At 33.9% G+C, this 24,108-nt stretch overlaps 2 protein-coding genes across 2 annotated transcripts; both read left to right on the forward strand.

The window, feature by feature from the left end:
- Positions 1-6,635: 6,635 nt before the first annotated feature.
- Positions 6,636-8,705, forward strand: LOC131054115 (L-type lectin-domain containing receptor kinase IX.1-like). The gene has a single exon (XM_057988575.2). It carries the CDS (start codon positions 6,636-6,638, stop codon positions 8,703-8,705), a length of 2,070 nt encoding a protein of 689 aa, XP_057844558.2.
- Positions 8,706-17,506: 8,801 nt separating this feature from the next.
- On the forward strand, positions 17,507-18,091 carry LOC131054116 (bark agglutinin I polypeptide A-like). The gene has a single exon (XM_059208916.1). The coding sequence runs from the start codon at positions 17,507-17,509 to the stop codon at positions 18,089-18,091; it is 585 nt and encodes a 194-aa protein (XP_059064899.1).
- Positions 18,092-24,108: the final 6,017 nt, after the last annotated feature.

The raw sequence follows: 24,108 nt of genomic DNA on the forward strand, positions 1-24,108 counted from the left end.
AGACACACAACATATAATTACACATTGCATAGATAAAGTAAAGTGTCAGTACATAGCAATAATCCATAAAAATCTCATACATTACAAGTACAGAAATACTGCAAATAAGTTATGTATCTCATATCCAGATAAAGCATGTAATAATGTCATAAAAATCTGAATAACACATCATGGTAATGTATCCACTTAAAGTAAACAATAATAAATATGAGTGTAATGAGTTCAAATGAATAGGGGTACTACACTATTCATTTCATTTTAATCTTTTTCTTTAGAGTTTGACACTAAAAAGGTTATTTATGAGATGGATTATGCAATTTTTATCCTTTTTCTAAATAGATGGGAAGCTTCATGAATCTTCTTGAAGGTTTGCATTACTAATGAACTAAAATTTGATATATATATATATATAGGGGATAGAATGTTGATATGAATTGCTTGGCCAAATCGTTCTCTCTTGTTAATCACAATTGGAATTTTTAGTTCCTACCGATAAGCAGGATACTAACACATCCAATGGATGCATTCTATTAGTTTATGGTGACCAATCACAATTAAATATTTTTTTGCATCTTCTCACATTTTCCAATGTTTAGTAATTTCAATAGAATTAATAATTAAAATATAATTTTTTTTTTCTATTATCATTGGTATTTGTCATTAATTTTTTAATTTTACAGTTTTTTAAAACTATGAATAATTTCACCATACCTATCAATAATAAAATAATCAATTCTAGAAATTTAGTGGCCCTATTTCTATTTTATAGAAAAATAAAATTTAAATTGCAAACAGAAAGTTCTCGAAACTATGAAATTATTATTTTTTCATCTGCAAACAGAAGTCCTCCATTGGCAACCACAATAGCTACCCTCCCCAGTGGCAACTCCGCTTAGCTAGCAATAATGTCAATAGATTCTCCGACTCTTTAACATTTACAACATAATCAAAGTTAGTGTAGAAAAGGAGCCAGTTAAAAATGACAGAGAGAACCGAGTTTCAGCTGGGAACGATTGGAGCTTTGAGCCATTATAATCTGCAAGAAGTTTTGGACTTAACTTTGGTAACATTGACTTAACCCTATGGAAAATTCATTACCTTTAAGCTAAATAGAATTTTTAGGGCATTCTTTTCTGAACCTTGTCATCAATAATCACCTGGTAAAAATCCAAATCTCCTTTCAATAGTGTCTAACTTCATATTCGCAATAGTGGCTGCATGAGTCTACTCTTTATTCTCTGCTTTTGGAAACATTGGCCTTTTCGTGGATCTAGCACTCAAATTTAAGGAATCTCGAATTTAAGTATTTTTTTCCAATAATCCTTGGCAAATTACAATTGCATTCCTTTTTTCATTAATCCTGTAGACACCCCAGTTTTGGGGTTGGATAAATTATTGATTGTCAGTTTGTAGTTAATTTGGGATTCCTGGCAATCACACTATAAATGCCTTAAAATAGTTTTCTATAAGCTAAAATTGTGAGCAAAAAATTGGGGTTTGTATTGGCCGCTTTGGGAACCCATTTTCCCCCCATCATAGTGCATCGCAACTCAAACCCTAGGTTTTATGTTTCTTGCTTGGTAAAATGAAAATTTGCTGATAATTGGCAGTGTAATTTGTTAGATTCTTGGTGAAATCACAATCTGTAAAAAGTTATGTAATCCTAAGTGTAAGATTATGGGATCTAAACCCATGCCATATCTTAATTCAAAAAACCCAAATCATAAGTCTAAACTGTATCTCCTCAAAAAAATGTAGTGCAAAATTTATATTTGAACAGAGCCTTGTAACCAGAACTAGAGCCCTCTGAGTCCATACAATGTCATTTATTAGAAATAACTTTGATACAAGTTAGACAATTTGAACACAATATCACCTGCACGATTGTCCACCAAAGCTAATATTTCATAGACCCATATTACAATCAATCAAAATCATAAGAAATGGTGCATCAAATTCCTCGGATCCATTAATTGGAAAAATAAAAATCTTAACAATTTCGAAAGGACGCTCTAAAGCACAAACTAATTACATTTCATGATCATATGAGTTTACAGAATACCCATGCAATTCAAACCCGACACAGTATCTCGTGCATATGGGCATGTAGAAGATTCCTAATGACTTTACATACTAAGTACTGCTTTCACTGGCTTGCCCATTACCCTAATCTACTTTAACTAAGTGGTTTGTTCATTCCAGATTTATGGCAACATGAATTCTATCAAATTGCATACTACCATTGAACAAACTGAAGCTTCTTCTACTTGAATGAATTAAAGTTCAATTTATTACATAATTTTACCTATTCAGAATGTGCACGTGCCTACGTATAAATGTATAAAAAGGGGCAGATGGTGCTTATAACCATTTTTGGGCAGCCTTCGAATATATTGCACTCTTGGATATTTGTTGAGCTTCTCCAATCAAGATTCTTCAATAATCTCTGCCTATTCTACCTGATTCAGAACTTGTGGTTGACGACCTACAAATGCACAAAAAATGGCAGATGATGCTTATTACAATTTTTGGGCAGGCTTCAAATAGACTGCGCTCCTTGATATTTTTCGAGCTTCTCCAATCAAGATGCTTGAATAATTTCTACCCATAGCGCCCAACACATGTTCTACACTGTTGTTATCTAACAGCATAGTTTCCCTGACCTTTTCCTCCATCTTCTTATACGCCTCTGCTCTCAATCTGGCAGAACATTTTTTCTTTCTTGTTTCAACATGTTTCACGTTGTTTCTTCTGTCCTCATAATCAGATTTCACTTTAAGAGTTGGAACACTCTTTTTGCAATATCCATGGTGCTTGTAAGGTATACATCTCTTCCATGCAAGAATAATGTGCCATGAGTCCTCATTCCACTTAAGGCCTCCAGAAGAAGAGCTTCCATGTGGCTCAAATCCTGCATCTCTTTTGGTGGCTGGACATATGTATCTGTAGACTTACCACATGCTAAAATGTGGCTACAACAGAAACTTGAAGTGGCTGATACTGAAAATTAATTTAATATTTAAAAAAATCTTTTCAATTTGCATTTTTTCACCCAATTTGAGATCCATAATCTTAAATATAAATTTTAAAATAAATTTATATCTCGAAATATGAGCTGAATAAACAAACCAAGTGAAAGCTAAAATTGACAAAGTGATTTTGGGTGGACAACTTGCCTACCAAAGTTTAAAAAATGTTGCCTATAAATATTGTTTAGAATTAGTTGTCAAGTGGTCTCCATTCCCATGTGCGTAATTTTGCTATTCCACAGGTATTCTCATCTTTTGCCTCTCATATAATCTTATCCTCATGAAACTAAAAGTTATTTTGCCTCTATTTGCAAATCCCATGTAATTAATATTTATTGGTGTAAACACCCATTTACTAGTTTAATTTCACCTTTACAAGTTAACAACTCGCCCATGGATAAATACCTACTTAGTTGGTAGTTAGAAAAATAAATTTATCTACATATTTATGAATTTTTTGACCAGTTAAGCACAAAAATGACCCTTTGCAATATGTGACACTTTGTCAAATAATTATCAATAATCACTTTATCATACTTCTGGATTTGCATCTTTCACTCCAGCTATAGTCCTAGCTAGGCATTGCCCTTCATCAAGTAATCGTGCTCTCTCTGTGAAAATGTGCAAATTTCTCAATCCATTCTGGCTTTGAACAATGCCTACAAACCAACACTGATTATATACATTCTGCCAAGAACAAAAAATATCACAAACGAATCATTTGAATAGTTGCAATGTCAAAGGAAATTACAAATTACAGAGCTATGAATTCAAATTTGCATCTCTTGTCAGATACCTATATTCTCTTATTCACTGCAACAACCCTATTCATAATGGTATTCAACCCCCACTCTTTATCTTGTTCTTTCCTCTATATTTTATTAATCTACACTTTTAAAAGAAAGTATTAAATTTGCAACATGGTTTTATTCTATGCAATCCCTATTTTGTTGTCATCTGCCTTCTATTCTTTGTTGGCTTTTCCCCTTCAGCCAAATCTTCTTTTCAATAGAACCTTTATATTCTCAATACATTCACAAGTCTGTTTTATTCACTCATTTTTTCTTTCCCCTTTCTATGTGGTCACTTCCTCTCTTCTCTGCACAAACTTTTATTACTTTCTCCTCCTTGCTCATGCGTACCTCTGTCTATTCACCTTTCTGATTTCAATGCCCTCCCTTAGTAAATTGTATTAGAAAATCTCTAATCATCTATATTACAAATGCTCAGTATAATCCCCACACCTTTCTACATCCTAATTTTGATATTATTTACCGATAAGCTATGACATTCAAACCTCCAACAACTAACTAGGGAGGTGAATCTGGTCCTTTACCCCTATATATTTTCAATTCTAAAATTTTTTGGATCTCAAAAGGAGAGTAATTCCCCATAATTTCTCACTCAACTGTTAACTGAACAACTAAAAGTTCTCCAAAGCATCATCTACCAAGACTTACACCTATACATTTTGTCTAGTTTAATTTTCTCAAAAAATAAAATAAATTTGATCCCATTTCAAATGCACCTCTTAAGAACATTGATTCTTTCAATGCTAAGAACCCTTAGATTTTACAATGACGTCCATCTCCCAGGACTTCCCATCTTTATACTCTCCAATTTAATTTCTCAATGTCAAAAATCGCACTTGTTGTTCATTGTTCCTGATGATGAAATTTGTTTCTTCAGTGCAGAGCAGAGGCTTGAAGTTGTGATGGGTGTTAGGCTCAGCCATCGTATACAATGTAATGTCCGTATATGCCACATGCCCACCTTTTTGTTGTCCCATTCCCTGAACATGTCGTTTCATTTGTTTGCCAAACAAGAAATAGTTCTCTTTACAATAAAGCATAGTGGTTGAGAATATATTATAGTTCATAATATATTTTACAATAATACATTTAAATAATAATCCTTTACAAGATTTAAGATAAATTATTAATCACAATGAAAGTCTTAAGAATTATTAAAAACATTTCATATGTTGGCCCAAACTCATAGTTAAAAATACCTGAATAAAAGGTATGATGTCAGTGATTAAAGCCCACTCACCATCTTCCAAGAAAACTAAAAAAAATCATTTCATTCAGTTGTTTAATTTGGTGGTTTATTTGCATTGTATGTATTCATTTTTTATATTTATTTTTATTAGTAGATGTATGTATTTAAACAAAGAATCCAATTCCAAAAACAACCAGCTCACCTTCATTCACCAAAAAAAATAGAATTTTCTGCATAAACATTTTCCCTTCTAAAAAACATTGATTTATGCTCACAGAACAATGCGCTCTTCATGAAAAAACTGTGCATTCCGATTGTACACTGTATTAAAAAGCTCAAAGCATAATACACTGGCTTCAACATTTCCAAAAGAGAGTGCACCTTTTTCTATGTCAATTTAGTGTTTGTTACATTATGTATATTTTTGTTGAACAATGTTTTTAGTTTAATGCATAATGTTGGGTTCTCTTCTTTTTAAAGTTTATATTATATATATTTAGTACTTTTGTATCTTATTTGATAAGGAGACTTGCTAAAATTGCCATAGCTAATGTTTTTTGCATTCTTTAAAGACTCAAAGGTCTGTTAAGCGTTCTGGAGAGATGTATGTTAGTTTTCTTCGTTTCATGTTCTAAGGAACACACAATTCTTATTCTCCTTTACCATCCACATTTTTAACTCTTGGCAGGAACATGATGCTTTGCGTCTCTAATCGTAATAGCCTATTCATAATTTGATTTGGCTTAATCCTTTTTGATTGATTTTTTTTTGTGATTGCGCATTTTGTTGAGTTATTGTTTCTTAAAGACGATAGAATATAGGAAAGCCTCCCCAGTCTTTGATTCTCCTGACTATTATTATTTGAGAATCATTTTACTGTAATATTTTTTGAAAAAAACAGAGAGAGCATATATCTACTTCTACGTCGAAAGAATATAAGCCGCCCAGGACAACACGTAAAACTCAAAAAATAAATCTGTTTGCACAGCATGGAGATTAGCTGAAAGCAACTAGGTCCATGTAGAAAGTGAAGGAGAAAATATGCACAGTCAAACGAGTGTATATCAAATGGCTTCAAGGCTGACCAATCCTCGGTGTTGCTTGAAGTTGGTTGAAAAGAGTTAAAAAAATAGTCTGGTGTCACAATCTTAGAAACAGACGTGCATAATATTAAACTCGTCGAGGAAACAGACTGTTTGGAAATTTCGAAGATTGCAGGACGGCTGCGTAAGGGATAGAAAGAAGCGTTCGTCATCGGATAATGTTAGCTCTTTTCTACATATATTTAGTTGTTCTTCCAAGAGAGTAAGCATATTGTCTTGTGTTAATTTCCAAAATGGGATCCAAGCCGCATAAGATTATATTCGTTGCAGGCCAGTTGCTTACATCATATGAAATATTTAACATGTCTTGTTTGTTGCCACATTGTGAGCCGGACATGTCTTCTTTCATGGACAATTTTTTAATTTTTCAGCCATAATCTGCGAGCAATTTTCCAAGGTTGTGTAGCCGAAACAACTTTGGTACGATTCTTTGATCTCATAGATTGTTTGGTGTGGTGAACGTTATCATTCTTTCATTCGTTCCCTCCAAAGTGAAATCCCGATGGCCAACATTCATGTACTACAGGTGACAAGATTCCTTTTCTGCTTGTTTATTACTTGTTCTGCTTTCTGTTACGTGTTATTTGCAGGAGCACTTAGTTTTGATTTTCCTCCCCGAACGGCTATCCATATTTCTGAAGATGCTTCCATTTCTGAGGACGTTATACAGCTTACCAAGAGTCAACTCAACGACGACATGACATGGAACCATGGCTGGGCAACTTTTGCTAACATTGTTCCTCTGTGGGACATTTCTTCTCAAGCTTTGGCAAGTTTCTCCACGAATTTCCAGTTCAGTATTGCCAGATTTGATGGTAATGTCGGCGGAGACGGACTCGCTTTCTTCCTCGCTCCGTTCGACTTTGTACCGTCCGATGCTTATGCGGGCAAATGGCTTGGGTTGTTCAGATCTGAAACAGATGGGAACTTATCGAATCAGATTGTTGCTGTGGAGTTCGACACATTCAAGAATGACTGGGATCCCGATGACAACCATGTGGGAATCGATGTCAACAGCATTAAATCCGAGGAAACATTTTCAATTAAAGATGGTGCTCTCTACAGCGGAGTAAAATGGGAAGCGTGGGTGGATTACAATGGTACATTGGCACAGCTTCAAGTATTTCTTTCACAGAGCCCAAACAATACTAGTCCATCTAAACCGGAAAGTCCGGTGTTGGTGTATGATATAGACCTGAGCTGGTACCTTCCCCAGAACGTCATGGTTGGCCTTTCGGCCTCCACGGGGGTCTTTATTGAGACTCACGAATTACACTTTTGGAAATTTTCATGTCAATTTTCATGGGACAGTTTAACCCCAAGCCCAGCCCCAATAACTTACCCAAACCAAACAGCCCAAATATCGAACCCAAACCAAACAGAAATGGAAAGCCCAAGCTCTAGCCATTCTGGGTTGAAAATTATTTCTATTGTTATTGGTATTGTTTGTGCTATGGTTATTATTGTTTTCTTTGTATGGAAACGCCGTATAAGTGCTAGAAGAGGCGAGCGTTGCGAACTCGGGAGCATTGGTGAGGAAAAGGAGAGCGATGAGGAGCTGGACAAAAGGCTTGAAAGGGCTGTTCAGTCTGTGCGGAAGTTTTCATATGCTGAGCTCAGGGCCGCTACTAACAACTTCAGTGCAAACCAAGAGATTGGACGTGGTGGCTTCGGAAGCGTTTATAGAGGCACTCTGTGTGGCACAAATGAAGTTGTAGCTGTGAAAAGGATGAATGCAAATTCCGCTGAAGGCAAGAAAGAGTACGCGTCAGAAGTGATTATGAACGGTAATCTCACACACCGTAATCTCGTTCAGCTTTTGGGATGGTGCCACCGAAAGGAGGATAGGCTTCTCGTCTATGAATTACTCCCAAATGGAAGTCTCGATAATTATCTTTTTGACAATCCGAAGGGTGATCTGGACTGGGATAAAAGATATATCATAGCCCTGGACATAGCTTCTGGTCTCGTTTATCTTCATCAGGATCGCCGGGACAGTGTTTTGCACAGGGATATCAAGGCAGGCAACGTGATGTTGGATTCAGAATTCAGAGCCAAGCTGGGGGATTTTGGTCTCGCGAGAGCGCTGAAATCTGAGGAGGAAGATTATTATACCACTAATCCAGCTGGTACAATTGGGTATATGGCACCGGAGTTAGTCGTAACGGGAAAAGCCAGTCGAGAATCAGACGTGTTCAGCTTTGGAGCACTCGCCCTTGAAATTGCATGTGGAAAGCGGCCGTTGAACAGTAGCTTAGCTGAACATAATTACAGACTGGTAGAATGGGTTTGGCACTTGCATGGAGAGAACAGAATAGTAGATGCAGTAGATGAAAAACTTGATAATAATTTCAATCGTGAGCAAATGAGACGGCTAATGTTGTTGGGCTTGTGGTGTTCTCATCCCAACCCGAATGTGAGACCAAGTATGAAAAAAGTACTGCACACGCTTGAAAGCGGAGATGGATTGCCTCATATTCCTCACGATTATCCACGGGCTCTTCCATCGAAATTAGCCAGTATTCCCGGGCTATCCGTAAGTTCTTCCAGTGTAAATGCAACAACAGTGTAATTGTTGTGCACTGGATTGCAGTCTTTCGTGTACAGCCAATCCTTATCCAAGTCTTCTACGTACCTTGGTTTATTATGCCTCTGTGTTTATCTGGATTCGTGTATTCAGCTCGCTTTCAACTAAATGAACGTTTTGTCACATTGCATCGTCTTCGGGTTAGTAATATTCAGTCGGTGAGAATGAGACAGTAAACTCAAGGTTAGTGTATATTGACAATCAATAATAGTTTTGTATCCCATTTATTAGTTTCATGAGAAAAGGAACTGAAGTTAATTTATTTATTTTCTATTAAAGTGTTCTTTTGTTTAGTAATTTCCGTATAATTTATTTATAAAGAAATAGGAAAGAAATTATTTTTTTGATTTGAATATATGAAAAAGAAAATAATTTTTTTATTTATTTATAAATTTATGTGTAAAGGAAATAAATCAAAACATAATTAAATAATGAAAAATTTTCATTTTAATGTTCTTTACTATATTTACAAATAAATAATTTTAGTTCAAATATTATGTAACTTTTATTAGAATAAAAAGTAAAAATGACATCTAAAATTTATCTTATGACAAAGGTGATTAATAGTTATTGAAGAATATAATGTAATTTGTTGTGACAAGATATGACAGTTATTTTCAACTAGTTTGAATAAGTATTTATGATATTGTATTTGGATATATATTTTATCAAAAAAATCTTATTGATGATGCAAGGTAGGTATAAGGTATTGAGAAGGGGAACAAAATGTGTGTGTGTGTACACACACACACAGGTATGTATGTATGTATGTACATACATACATACATACATACACAGATATATACATTTATATATTTATGCATACACACATACACATATATTCATGTTCTTCTTAATATTAAAATTCTAAAGTGGAAATGTAAAATGAAATATCTCATTCAATTTGATATAAACAAATTTTAAAACTAATTTCTTAAATAGTTCTTCTTGATATTATTATCTATATTGAAAAATTTAAGAAATTATTTATAACAAAATTATATAAAAAGAAAAATTTATACATAATAAAACTCCTAATTACAATTGTAATTGAATATTAAAAGATAAAGTAAAATGCCTAATCAACTTAGTATAATATTGTTTAAATACTTTGATTATGTATAAATTCTTTTTGTGAATAAAAGTGTAGATGTGCATAGTTGATTCCTAAAAAAAAATTTCATTGTTTCAAATTAATGAGTGAATTATAGAACAACCAAGTACATTAATAAAAGTAGTATTTATTATGTCAAGTCTCACATAAACTAGTCGAATATTGGTAAAGTTGAAATTTTAAAACTAAAGTGTTTGAATATTTGTTTGTGAGATTGGCATAGGTTAATTTTACAAGCATCAAATAATCTCAAATATGGAACCAAAAGTATGAAGATTAAAAAGAAACTTCAAAAATTAATGGTAATAAGAATCTGTTGGGAAATGGTGTTGTACACCTTGCATAATAATGGTTTATTATTGTATTGTTTTATTATTGTGTGAGGTGGACAAAGAATTAAATTGTAATATCATTGTATTGTTGCACCTAGGAGCGCCTAGATGGACGTGCAACATGTAGAGATCCTTTTGGATATTCTTGTAACCACTTGATGAGTTGTATTGACACATTGGTATTGTTATTTTATGTTGGGGAATGTAATTGTGATAAAGTACCCAATATTAAATGTGGGTCATGGGTAGTTAAGGAAAACATTAAAAGGTTGGTAAGGAAAATATTATTTTATTGTCACATGGTTTTGGGCACATGGTTTTGATGTAATACCACTTAGTGGTTTTGCGGTTGCTTGTTTCTATAAAAGTACCACAAGGGTAGTTGTTTGGGATATGAAGCCAGGTTAGCATTTGTGAAGAAGGAAGCATGGCATGGGATGTGTGGATTCATGCTTGATCACATGGAGTGCTTGGTTATGGCTTGGGTTTTGAAGGCTTTCCATAGTTGTATTGTAATGGATGCATTGCTGATAATACATGGTGGATGATGCTTTTGGAGGCTGGGTTTTTCCCTCATGAGGGTTTTCCCAGGGTATATCTTGTGTCACATTTTGTGAGTATGTTGTCTATTCTTTGCATGTGGATCTTATGTGTTGATTTGGTTAAAATCTGAATTTGGGTTATGTGGAAATTGTCATAAAGTTGGCTGCGAATTTCCTTTCAAGTGGTATCAGAGCTATATGGTTTTAATGGTGTTTATAACCCTATGTGGAATCCATAATGCATGAAGGAATGAAAAGACAAGACAAGATGTATGATTTTGCAGGTTGTTATTGCAGATCTATGTTGTTTGGATTTGCTGTTGTGATGGGTTGTTTGCAGATTTAGAGTTGGAAGATTTTTGGTCAATCCAGGGCATCATTGAAAAATGCTTCGAATGAGGGTTTTGGGGGTGAGATTTCATAGAAGACCCCGTGGCACAAAATGGACCTCATGAATGGATTCAGGTTGGCTGAGAGATGAATTTTGATATATAATTTGCCCTATTTCAGTGAAGTTGGCCCAGGTTCGAAAAATTTTAGACGGTACGGCCATACGGCCGTACCGCCTGCATATTTCGTCGAAATATTTTTTTTTATTAAAATTTTCCTGCAAAAATATTTTTTTTTCGAATTGCTTTTTTTTGAAAAATCAAAAATTAAAAAATCGAAAATGAAAAAAAGGCGATTTGAAATTTGAATGAAATTTTTTTTTTTTAAGTGGTTGGGGGGTCCGCAGACTCCCCCTCCCACTGTCTGCCGCATGGCAGTGGTACCAGTGACGGTACCACTATCGGTACCATTGTTGGTGCCGGCAGTGGTACCGGCCACTGTACACTGCCGGTGCCGGCAGTGGTACCGAGCCACCCACGGCGGTGGGTTCAAAAAGCTTTTTTTTCAAACAATTAAAAAATCTGCCCAAAATTTTTATTTTCGGATTTTTGAAATTCGATTTTTTATAAAGTTTTTAAAAAACTTTGGAAATATTTGCCATGTAATATTTATTGTATATGTCATGGAAATTTTATTATTGTGCCATGTATTTATTTTTCGAAGGGGTTTGGCCAAGGGCCGACCCGGGGGAATTTTAATTGGGTTTTTTGGCATAATGGGAGAAAATGTAAAATTATGGCATATTGAGAAATTATTTTGGAGTCCAGACTTGTGTTTATAGCCTAATTGGTTGTTTTTCTTCAACTAAGCATAACTCGGGCATATGATGTCAGTTTTTCGACTTCTTATAGTCATTGGAAAGGTGGTTGAACGAACTTCATGTTTTTATCATTAGTTTTTCTAGATTTTGCTGTTTGGGCAGTGAAATGTCAGCTGGAAGTGACAGGTACCTTTATGGCTTTGAGAGGTCATAACTTGAGCATACGGAGTCATATTTTGGACTTCGAATAGTCGATGGAAAGCTCTTGGAGAGCACTACAGTTTGACTCAGGTTTGGGGCAGATTTGGAATGATTTATATGCTGATATTTTGACTTGAGCTGATTATGGGTTCTTTTGACTATGGTGACATGATGAGTTTATGGCATGCTACATAATGGAGATTTGGATTTGATGTCATTGTATACTCGATGTTGTATCTTGATTACTCTTGTGGTGACATGGATATCAATTTTGGTTTGAGTATGTATGTTGCATTGATTGGTCTACAAGTTGTGCAGTTTTGTGAGCTGTCTTTACTTACAGGATTTCACCTATGACTTGGATATGGGTTGTCTATGCCCATAGATCCTTCATTGTTTATGCATATTCAGATTTGGTGGCTTGTTTTAGTCATTGGTTTGTTGATTTGTTATCGTGTTGAGGAGGAGAGATGTTGTTACCAGGTACAGTCATGATGGGGGACCTACATGGTTGACTATGTGATGCTGACAGGTTGGACACATTGAGAGTTAGATGCTTGTTTTCATGGAGATGATCATGATGCCATGGTTGTTCCTTGTGTTTAGGGACATTGGCATGACATGGTTGAATTCGCAGGTGCTTTAATTGATAATCTTTTGATTTGGATTCCTGATTGATATGGCAGTTTATCTTCTTGTTTGAGGATCATGGTTTATTTGGCTTTTAGGGAGCTCATGATGTGCACTTTGAGTTCTTTGATTGTTAGTTGTTCTTGGTTGATTCTCATGGTTAGAGGATGGTTTAATCATATTGTCATGGATAGCTTGATTACACTTTTAGTGGGAGCTTTTGACAGTGGTGATGTGGCAGTGTAGGATTTGATCCTGATTGTTTGTTGGTGGTTTTGTATCTTCTTGAGATGGAGTTCATGGTTTACTTGATATTATTGACTTTTTAGTTGTATGTGTGTAGACCTAGATGATCTTCATTTAGGAGATGGTTATCACGATGCTTTGGAGAGCTTGATACCACAATTTAGTGGGAGCTTGTGGCAGTGATGTGTATTCACCATTGGATGGTGGATGATCTTCTTAGTGTGCAGATGTTTGGAAGATGCCTTAGATCCTATTGCTGCAGAAGGGTCTTTCACATTTGCTGGTTCACTAGTAGGAGATGGTGATCTTCATGATATTTGAGGATGTTTGCATCTTGAGGGCTCAAGGAGTCCTTGGTTGAGATGTGGTTTATGCTTTCATTTGACATGTTGTCCTTATTTGATTGGATGGTTGATATTATGTCATGGTGCACTCTTGATACTAGTTTAGAGTTTTGGCATGATATGGTTACTTTGATATGTTCATATGGAGCATGTTATCTCTTTGGTTGAGATGGATTAGATCATGTTGTCATGTTATGTTCCTGATTCTGCGGTTGGAGCTTTGACATTGATCTTGGTAGTTCTCTTTGTATTGGGTACATGATCATTTTCTTGATTACTTCATGGTAATGCTATGTTGCATTTGGAGTTTGGCATGGATTGATTGGATATAGGTACTCATGGATACTTGGAGGATGTTGGTGATGCTAGTAGTCTTTTGTGATTAGAGACATATGTTGGAATGGTTTATGGTTTCAGCAGGAAGTCCAAGGAGCATTCACCTGGTTTATGGACTTGAGAGGAGAGTGTTCTTAGTATGAGTCATGATGACTTGGTGAGCAATCTCATTCCCACTCTTGGTCTACTTGGCAGTTTACTACTTGAGAGGTATAGCTCATTGTTCCTTTCAGGTGCATTATGTTTATGCTATCTTTCATAGATATGGATCTTGAGCTATGGATTAATGGTTAGTTTTTGGAGGATTCATTTGAGAGATGTATGGCATTGGTTATCTCCTTGTGCATTTGAGTTTTTATTATGATGGTGGCAGTCATTGATATTTGTTTGGGAGATGGTTTATTGGGCATATTCCTATGGTTTGGGAATGGATATTTAGTTTGATCTTCTTGGTTATGGGAGGCTTACGTCCATGTTGTTTACATGATATATATGTTTGTTTGATCCAAGGGATTGAATGGTGTTTTTGGGTGTTGTTATGCTTCTCATTTGGGGTTCTATGGAGGAGATCATACTTGACTTATTTAGAGGTATTTGTAGAAGGACATACTACAGAATTTGGTTTGCAGTGTTTCTCTCTTTGTTTTGGTTATCTTCTTGGTTGTTTGTATTCACATTACATTGGTTGGAGGTTGTTTGGAGCTATGTGCTTATTAGTCTTTGTATTCATGATATGTCATGTGGGAGATGACATGGTGGTTCCTTTATCTCTTTCTTTTGTTGGTGTGGAGAACATGGGAGAATGTTGGAGACATGGTGTGAGAGTGGTACTTGTAGTTTTGATGTTCATATGATGTGGATGTTCTTGATACTACATGGTTACACTTCTATGATGTGTTTTTAGTGGATTCATTTCTGATATTGACATTACCTATGCAGTGGGAGTTCTTTGGTGTACATACGTGGCAGGTATTGCACTTGGGATTTATGGTTGCATGTTACAGGTTGCATATGTTGATGAAATGTTATTCACTAGATTGTATGCCTAGGAGGCATGTATAGTTGATGTGTTAGCACTTGATATGGGTGTTGTTTCAGCTATGTAAAAGAGCTACTCTTGCATTGGATACCTTTGGATTAGTGTTTGTGTTCAGATATCAGTTGGTGCAGGACTTATCATTTGTTGCGACAGGTTGTGTGGCTTTCTCTTTGGATGGCCTCTTCATGTCCAGTGGCAGTGGCATGATGGAGGGTGGGAGCATTCATGTATGAGATGGTGGTCACTTTGTTCTTGTTGCAGGTATCTTCGTTGAGCACATGGAGCACTTGGATTCCATGATGGTATATGTGCGTGGAGAGATCAATCTCTTGTTCATGTGGCAGATTACTTCTTGGCCCTTATGCAATGTATACAACAAGTGGGAGAATGTTGGGAAATGGTGTTGTACACCTTGCATAATAATGGTTTATTATTGTATTGTTTTATTATTGTGTGAGGTGGACAAAGAATTAAATTGTAATATCATTGTATTGTTGCACCTAGGAGCACCTAGATGGACGTGCAACATGTAGAGATCCTTTTGGATATTCTTGTAACCACTTGATGAGTTGTATTGACACATTGGTATTGTTATTTTATGTTGGGGAATGTAATTGTGATAAAGTACCCAATATTAAATGTGGGTCATGGGTAGTTAAGGAAAACATTAAAAGGTTGGTAAGGAAAATATTATTTTATTGTCACATGGTTTTGGGCACATGGTTTTGATGTAATACCACTTAGTGGTTTTGTGGTTGCTTGTTTCTATAAAAGTACCACAAGGGTAGTTGTTTGGGATATGAAGCCAGGTTAGCATTTGTGAAGAAGGAAGCATGGCATGGGATGTGTGGATTCATGCTTGATCACATGGAGTGCTTGGTTATGGCTTGGGTTTTGAAGGCTTTCCATTTAATGATATCATGATATGAAGTGATATCAACTCTATTTAATGATATAAAATTTAATATATAAACCAAGAAATTTATTAATAGAATAGTTATTCCATTTAAGACATCCTAATCAAAAGCGACACTAAATACGAAGGGATAGGGAATGATATGAAGCGAATTTCCTTTCAGAATCATGATATGAAGTGAATTTGTTCATGAATATGCTACTTGTGTGTTAATTATTTCATTTAGGATGCCCTAATACAAACATCTTAAACATAAGCCACAGAAAGGTGATATATGCATTTTTAATCATTACATGCACTTAATTTTCTAAATTGATTCCATTAGACTATGTTACAATTTCTTAAAGTTATTTCTTTTTCAAAGTGAAATAAACATTTTATATTCAACAATATCCACATTCTTAGAACATATTTAAGTTTCTTTCAAAAGAAATTATTTCAATCAATACAACTACCAACATTATTATGTTTGAAGTTGGTTGAAGAGAGTAAGAAAGTTCAAGAAAAACACCGTCTCTTCCTTTGTTCCATATTCATGATTACAAAATTGATATTTGTGACTTGTCTAGAAATGGCATTGCAACTCATAGACATGATTCTTCCAATTTTTATTGCCTAACCTCACCTTTTTGTTCAAGGGTTGCAAGGATCTATGGTGTTTATAAACAACTTTTATAAATTTTCTGGATCACTAGAGTAATGTTCTTCTTAGTCAAATATGTATACAATCCAACACTAAATTTTAATAGATATTTAACAAAATAAATAAAATATGTGATGCAACTATGATAATGTATTATGACTACTTTCATTATGTAATAAATTCATTTCCATTTCTTATCCCAATCAATGTTTTATTGGGCTTGATTGATTCTTAAATGACCAAGGATGAGTTCAAATGAATGCAAAAAATATCTTGAAATACATCCACCAAGTCCACTAACCAACATAACATGTATTGCTTCAACTCAAAATGACTAGTGAAATAATCAACTAAACAATAAATAAAAATTTAAAAATTAGAAAATAAAAAGATTTGTAATTGGTAAATTGATCCTAATCAACTCTATTTAATGATATAAAATTTAATATATAAACCAAGAAATTTATTAATAGAATAGTTATTCCATTTAAGACATCCTAATCAAAAGCGACACTAAATACGAAGGGATAGGGAATGAATATGCCATTTTACCCATCGCACGTAATTCTCCATAAAAGAGAAAGCTTTCACCATTGGTCTATGTTAGTTCTTTTAATTCTCTCATTTGTTTCAAGAGAGAGAAGACTTCGTCCATTCAAAATTTCAAACACATAAAATTCTTGGACGAAAGAAAACATGCTGGCCAGGACAATCGTTACCTTTGAAACCAAGAAGAAAATCCTTTAGATGGGGACTCAGATAAACAAAAAACAAATATAAATCTGTATCCAAAAATTAAGATTCGCTGAAAGGAATGAGGTGGGTGAAGAAACTGAGTAGAAAGTGGGAAGCCAGAGAAGCAAAACACAAAAAGATAATTGTCTACACAGCGTTAGAATTCGATGAAAATAACAAGGGGGTGACGTTAGAATTCGGTGAAAATAACAAGGGGGTGAAGAAGGCGAGGAGAAAGTTTAGCGAATCCTAACGTGTGTACAAGAGATTTATTTTAGTTTTTCATTTATGTCTCCATTTCATGAATCTCCTTCGTAATTGTAATCGAACTATTTCTATTCTTCTTAATTTCTTTCCCTCTTTCTCCCAAAGAGGGACGAAACTTCGCCGCTGGACAGTTTCACGAGACGGCTTCTCCAGCTCCCTCTATATAACTGTCAGTTCGTAAACTAAACCCTCCGTCTGTATACTGAGTTTCTCACCCCACCTGAATAACTATTCTTTGGTCTCGTGGGTGTTATTCATAAAAACCATTCATTCATTGCCGGGTAAGTCCCGATGGCTAGCACCCATCAAGTACAAGCAGCGAGATTGTTTTTCTGCTTGTCTATTACTTGTTCGGCTTTTTGTTACATGTCAGACGCAGGAGCGATTAGTTTCAGTTTTCCTCCCAAAACAAATATCCAACTATCAGCAGATGCTTCCATTTATCAGAACGTGATACACCTTACCAAGAGCCGATCGGGCCTCGGGTGGGCAACTTACTCCAACATTATTCCTTCTAAAGCTCTGGCAAGTTTTTCAACGCATTTCCAATTCAGCATAGTTGCAGTCAATGGCAGCGGAGACGGTCTCACTTTCTTTCTCGCTCCCTCCGACTTTGAATCCTTCGACGCTGATCGCGGCGAATGGCTCGGACTCTTTGAATCTGAAACAGATGGGAACTCATCCAATCAGATTGTTGCTGTGGAGTTCGACACATACGAGAATGAGTTTGATCCGGATGATAACCATGTAGGAATCGATGTCAACAGTGTCATATCAGTGAAAACTGTTTCAGTAAGTGATCTTTACACAGGCGCTACTCTCAACAATGGAGAAAAGTGGGAAGTGTGGGTTGATTACAACGGCACACAGATTTAAGTCTTCCTTTTATATAACCCCGGCGGTGCTACTCCATCTAGACCTGAAATGCCGGTGTTGTGGTATGACATAGATTTGAGTGAGTTTCTTACCCCCAACGTCAAGCTTGGCTTTCCGGCCTCCACTGGTGTTGCAATTGAGACTCACGCTGTGCACGTTTGGAATTTTTTAAATCAATATTCACCAGGAATTCCTCCTGTAATGCCAAATCCAAGCCCATCCTCTCACCCAGCACGCAAAAAAATGAAGTATATTCTAATCGGATCGATTATTGGAATTGTTGTTTTTATATTTTTAATAATAGGGTTTTGCATATGCTGTTGCTAGGGCAAGAGAAACGAGACTTCCCAGATGGAGGTTTCGCCATCACCTTCACGGTCATGGAATCCCGTGCAGCCTTCGGCTCCACCGCTCAACCCAAATTCTGTCCAGCATTGAGTTATCCTTTTAGATATGGGTGTAAAAAGATAAGGATTCCATTCCATTCCATGTGTTTAATAACTAATATTTAACTATGTTAAGTTTTATTGGATTTAACGTTTTTTTCTGGTTTGGAGAATGTGGTTTTGTGAGAAATCTACTTGACTTTTATTCTATTTAATCTTACTAGTAATTGCTGTTGTGGTGTAATCATTTTAGGATTCCTTAATCAATATATTTATATTTTTGTCATTTATAAAAGAAAACAAGGATGATTGGTTTTTTAGCACTTATTAGATGAAGATATGATTTTATTGATTTATATGAATGTTTCAAAGTTTCAAAAAATAAGTAAAGTTGAAAGACAATCTAATAGACAAAATGATAGTTCTAATAGTAACACTATGTGAGTGAGTTAAAATAAATTTTGAAATACATATATATTTCGAAATATGATTTAATGTATTTTTGATGATTTATTATATATATAGTTTGAATTTATATATGTAATGTTTTTAAAATGATACATTTAGTTTTTTTGAAAATTCAAAAGGTTTATAAATAGATGTTTAAAATACTCATAGAAGATAGGAAAAGTCAATTTTGGTATTATGACAAAAGAAGAATGTATATTATTTATTAAATTAGAAAATAATAATTAATATTTAGTGTGGTTAAAGAAGCATTCCATGTTAGTTAAGAAAGTTAACATAATGTAGTAGTGACAATTTATAATCTTGACAAAATTAGATTTAAAAATATATACTTACTTTTGAACATGACTTGATATAATTCTAATAATTTAATATATGTATAATATAAGTTTATTCATGCAACATATCTAAATTACAAGAGAATTTTCTTATGTAATGTAAAACGTTACATACTTTAATTATGTTTTACACACATTTTAGCTTGTATTTAATCTGCTCCCTTATACTGGGTGATAGCGTAGGTTTGTTCAAAGAAGATTTTCAATCAATCCCAATAATACACGTTTCCTTACAAAGTGGCCCTTGAGTTGGAAGAGCATATGCGTGTGCCTGTCAATACCAATCTTTGTGGTATCACGTTTGCAGGAGAAGAACGTAGTGCAATTTGCATGGAATGAGCAGAAATAACGTGTAGTCCCACAACGTAATGTTGTCACCATAGACTAAGTACTACGGGATTTGCATTTTTCATCTCCTCTTATTTGACCAGATCCTGTGATAAATGGTAGCGTTTTGTCGATTTCTCCATGTCTAGAGTGTAGACTCAATGCCACGGTATGGTTATCTTTACTGAAGATCACAAGGATTTGAATTTGTTCGATACTATTATGTAGTTCCTTTAGGAGAAATATCATTTGAAATAATTAGGGGAATCAAAGGAAAAAAAAAAAAAGAACATAAGAAGATATTAGTTGTCTTTGTTGTTGATTGGAGTGGTTCAAGGAAAATTTGTTTTAATATTGGGAGTCATGTTAACAAATGTATTATTGGTCAATATTTTATGCAAATGAATACAAGGTGTAGTTATTGGTTAATTTTTTATGCAAATGAATATGTGGGTGTAGTTATTGTGGTCATTATAGAAAATCTAGCAAAGAGACTCTATGATCTTCAATACCATCTCGAGGTGAGTCTTTTAGTAAATGGGATGAAAATACAAGATGAATTAGAAAAGAAAATCCACATAATTAAAGTTATTTTTGAGTCAGAGGACCATGCTATTTGTGAATCAATAGGTGGTGTTGACTCTACAATGAGTTCAATCTTGTGCATATAGAAATTGGAGATATAATTCATTGTTTTTTGTTGATTGGGTTTTTGGAGGTTGTAATTATTCCTCTAGTGCTACTTTTGAAGGGTAAACTGTAACACGATCAACTTGGACGCTAGTGGCATAAGAGGATGGAGCCTTGCTTAGTTCAGGATTTGCTTCTTCAAGAGAAGTTCTTCTAAAAAATATTTATATAATGTAATCAACAAGTTTTGTTGTGTAAGCCTTAAGAGGGGGCCCTAGGGAAAGTTTTAGGATCAATGTAATAAGGGGAGAAATTTTGGCGTATATTATATTGTGGTTATGCATGGTTATTGCAATTATTATAACTGCTTTGATTATCACAACCGCATTAATTCCTTTGTATTAATTCTCCCTTACATCATCGAATGTGACATCAAACATTCACATATCTCACTCTCAACTATTATATCTCTATTGTATGTTAACTTGAACATCAAAGTATTCAACTCTATTTTTGAGAATCAAGGTAAATTATAGAATTAGTTCACTTCAATTTTTTCACCCATCATCTATTTTTTTTCTTAGTTTGGATAGAATTTGAGAGAATTTTTTTTTAAGTTCAACTCTACTACCTTCCTAATCTATATCATTTGACTTTAATACCCATTTTATCTTTTTGTTTCATTCTTAAATCAAGTTCTTGCATGCTTTGTAGCAATAGTGAACCCTACCTTCAATTTCATTCCCAATTTGTTCTTTTTTCCATCAACCATCTTCAAACTTACTATTTTTTATTTCCCATATTAAAAAATGTTATAGACACTAGAATTATTCTCGTAACTATTTTCCTATAAACCAATCACATTTACCATTAATAAATTATTTATCATATTATTATTTATTGCATCACTAATCATCTATCATCAATTATAGTTTATCATACTTTATATATTTAATTTAATAATATTTTATTATCTAATTTATGAGAGATAATTATTTATTTCTAATAAACAAATAAAAAATTCATTGTCATTTCATTAGTTAATTCTATCTTTGAATTTGAAAATTCTTTTATTTTTATCAATTAACTCCACCTTTAAAGTATAAAATTCTTATTCTTATTTATGTATTTAATAAATTAAAAAATATATAAATTTTATCTTCCCACAAGCTAACTCATTCTCCAAATTAGAATTTTTTTTCATTTGATTATCCATTTAATTGTTAGTGTACCTTCAATCATATTACATTGTTTGATTACTAAACCACCACCTAGCTTCAACAATTATGTAGTTATATAGTTACTCAACTATATACCTCCATATAAATATATTTTTTATTTATCAAATAAGACATTAAGCATTTACCCTATTATTTGTTTTGGTATCAAAGTACAAGTGTTAGAGGCATGTTGAAAACTAGTCCTCCTACTACTACTAGTGGGATGGGAGAGAGATGATCCATGGTATTTTAGATGGTAAACATCTCACCAACATAGAAAACCCAATTAGTTATTCAAGGAAATGATATAATATGTGAATAAAACCATGTATAATGGTCATATGGAGGGAATATGGAAAAGATGTAGGTTCATTGTTGGGCATTTTGAAAAAAATAATTAATTTTCTCACCAACATTCATACATGTGAGGTTCCATTCTCAACTTTTCCCTATGATCAACTATTTTAGACACAAAATTAAGATGAATTTCCAATAGGGAAACAATGCTAGTGAACATTATTAAAATGATAATAAACATTATAAAAATAAATGTTATAGAAGATAATACTAGAGGGATAAAAATGTGCATTTTGAGGTATCAATGCATTCAATGACCATAAATATTTGATCTAGTTTTGTCAGTAAAATGATGTTTCCATATCAAAAGTAGGGATGATTATGTTAAATCTCAATTGGGGTAGGTGGTTTATTCCTTTATGTCAATGATCATCTACACACATTGAACATGTATCTTCCACTGAAAATGAACTTTTGCCAACAATGAACAACATGTGGAGAATGATGTTAGCATCTTCAACGTTAAGTTTAACACATATGACTACATTTTTAATGATCAATGATCTTGCTTGGTTTGTGAAGTAGCAAGAAAACCATATACTTTGTATGTTGTTTTTTTAAACCATTCACAACCAATGATATTTTAAGTGAGGTGATATATCCATTGTAGATAGTTATGTTAAAAATAGAAACAATCAATTTATGTACTTCTAAGTTTAAAATAGCCCTTTTAACTATTATTTATAGATTATTTTTAATTTTTCTTTATTGCGCTTGTTTTACATCTTTTTTAATCACCACATTGTAGGATTAGAATATATTTAAACATTTCAACTTGGTTAATCAATAAAATAGTGTTACTAATCTTACACACCTATATGATCTGGAGAATGAACAACAATACCTCTTGAATAAAACAGAAATATGAGGATTTCCTTGCATTTCAAATCCAAAGGGCCAACCTCAACTTTAGTGTTCCAATAGACTACAAAGATTAGGGGGTGAATAAATATAATATCAAATTAAAATTTATAATTAAATCATTTAGCTTAAGGAAATAAAATATTTCTAATTTGGGGAAGTGAAGAATAAGGGTGGGTTGCACTATTATCCTTTCTATTCAGCATAATTATTCTTTCATATTCATGGATTAAGCCTAATGGTTCTTTGTGATTTGTCAAGGATTCCCCTATTTTCTTACATATCATAGTCTAAGTTCTTAGAGAATTCTTCTTTATAGCATATTAGATATTGGCTACCCTTAAGAGGCTAAAAAGTTCTTTTAGATTGGAAAGATGGAGATAACTTTGGGTAAGGATATAGTATATAGGGTAAGGGGTGCATATGTGGTACAAGAACTTGCCTTACCTAGATATCCATCACTAATTAAATAACATATATATAGGCCCATAAGGATTGACACTTCTACCTAATTAATTTAAGACTAGTCATGCATCTTTTGTGTTTATCATCATTAGATAGGATGCTCATCAAGTTAAGCCTTGAATGAGGATCTCATCATTTAAGTCATAAGTTTTTTAATCTTGATATCTTTTAAATAATGCGACATTATAATACTCTCACATATTTATTTTAGTGAACCAAAAAGTATATTTTAAGAAATTATTGATAAAATTTATTACATAGGATCCTTTCCAAGATTCAAGATTGGAAAGGTTGGTGCTATATCATTTTGAACCAACTTGGGGGCTTGCGAATCACTCCAAAGATTCTCTTATCAAACTTCTCTTCTAGATTCTTAACCATTATATAATGTAAACATGTATCATTTAAAAACTAATTGTATGATTCAAACCACTCATTTCATAGCTTTCTCATTGAGTGTCAATAAGGTAGTACAATGAAAATGATACGAAAAAATTAGAGAATGTATATATAGTCTATAATCATAGCTAGCCTTTCCTACTACAACCAAGGAATGAATCACTATTGGAATAGGAGAAAAATTCACTTTTTTTCATCCTTATGATAATTTATTTGGTATACCAAAAGAAGTTTGACATAAAAGTTAGGAATACAAATAATATTTTTCAGTGATCCACCATCCATGTCAATCAAACCTTTTGTAATAACATCACTAGAGCATCATCACTTGCAAGAATGTGTGGTATCTAGAATAAGACTACAATGAATAAAACTATTATCAACAAGAACCCATGTGATGTGTATCACTTGAATAAAGCACCCACTATTGTTTAGATTTTGTGGCTACAACAAGTGCATGCCATCTTCCTTTCTTCGAATTGGAAGAAGTGGAAGAAGATAAGTCCTATGTACAGGAAGATGCAAAAATGATGTGATTCTTCTTAAGATGATATGCCAACTCATCA

The sequence above is a fragment of the Cryptomeria japonica genome, chromosome 7 (assembly GCF_030272615.1).
Source record: "Cryptomeria japonica chromosome 7, Sugi_1.0, whole genome shotgun sequence".
NCBI lineage: Eukaryota > Viridiplantae > Streptophyta > Pinopsida > Cupressales > Cupressaceae > Cryptomeria > Cryptomeria japonica.

Bases quoted from the DNA above. Each gene is read 5' to 3' on its own strand.
- LOC131054115 (XM_057988575.2), top strand. From the start codon at position 6,636: ATGGCCAACATTCATGTACTACAGGTGACAAGATTCCTTTTCTGCTTG.
- LOC131054116 (XM_059208916.1), top strand. From the start codon at position 17,507: ATGGCTAGCACCCATCAAGTACAAGCAGCGAGATTGTTTTTCTGCTTG.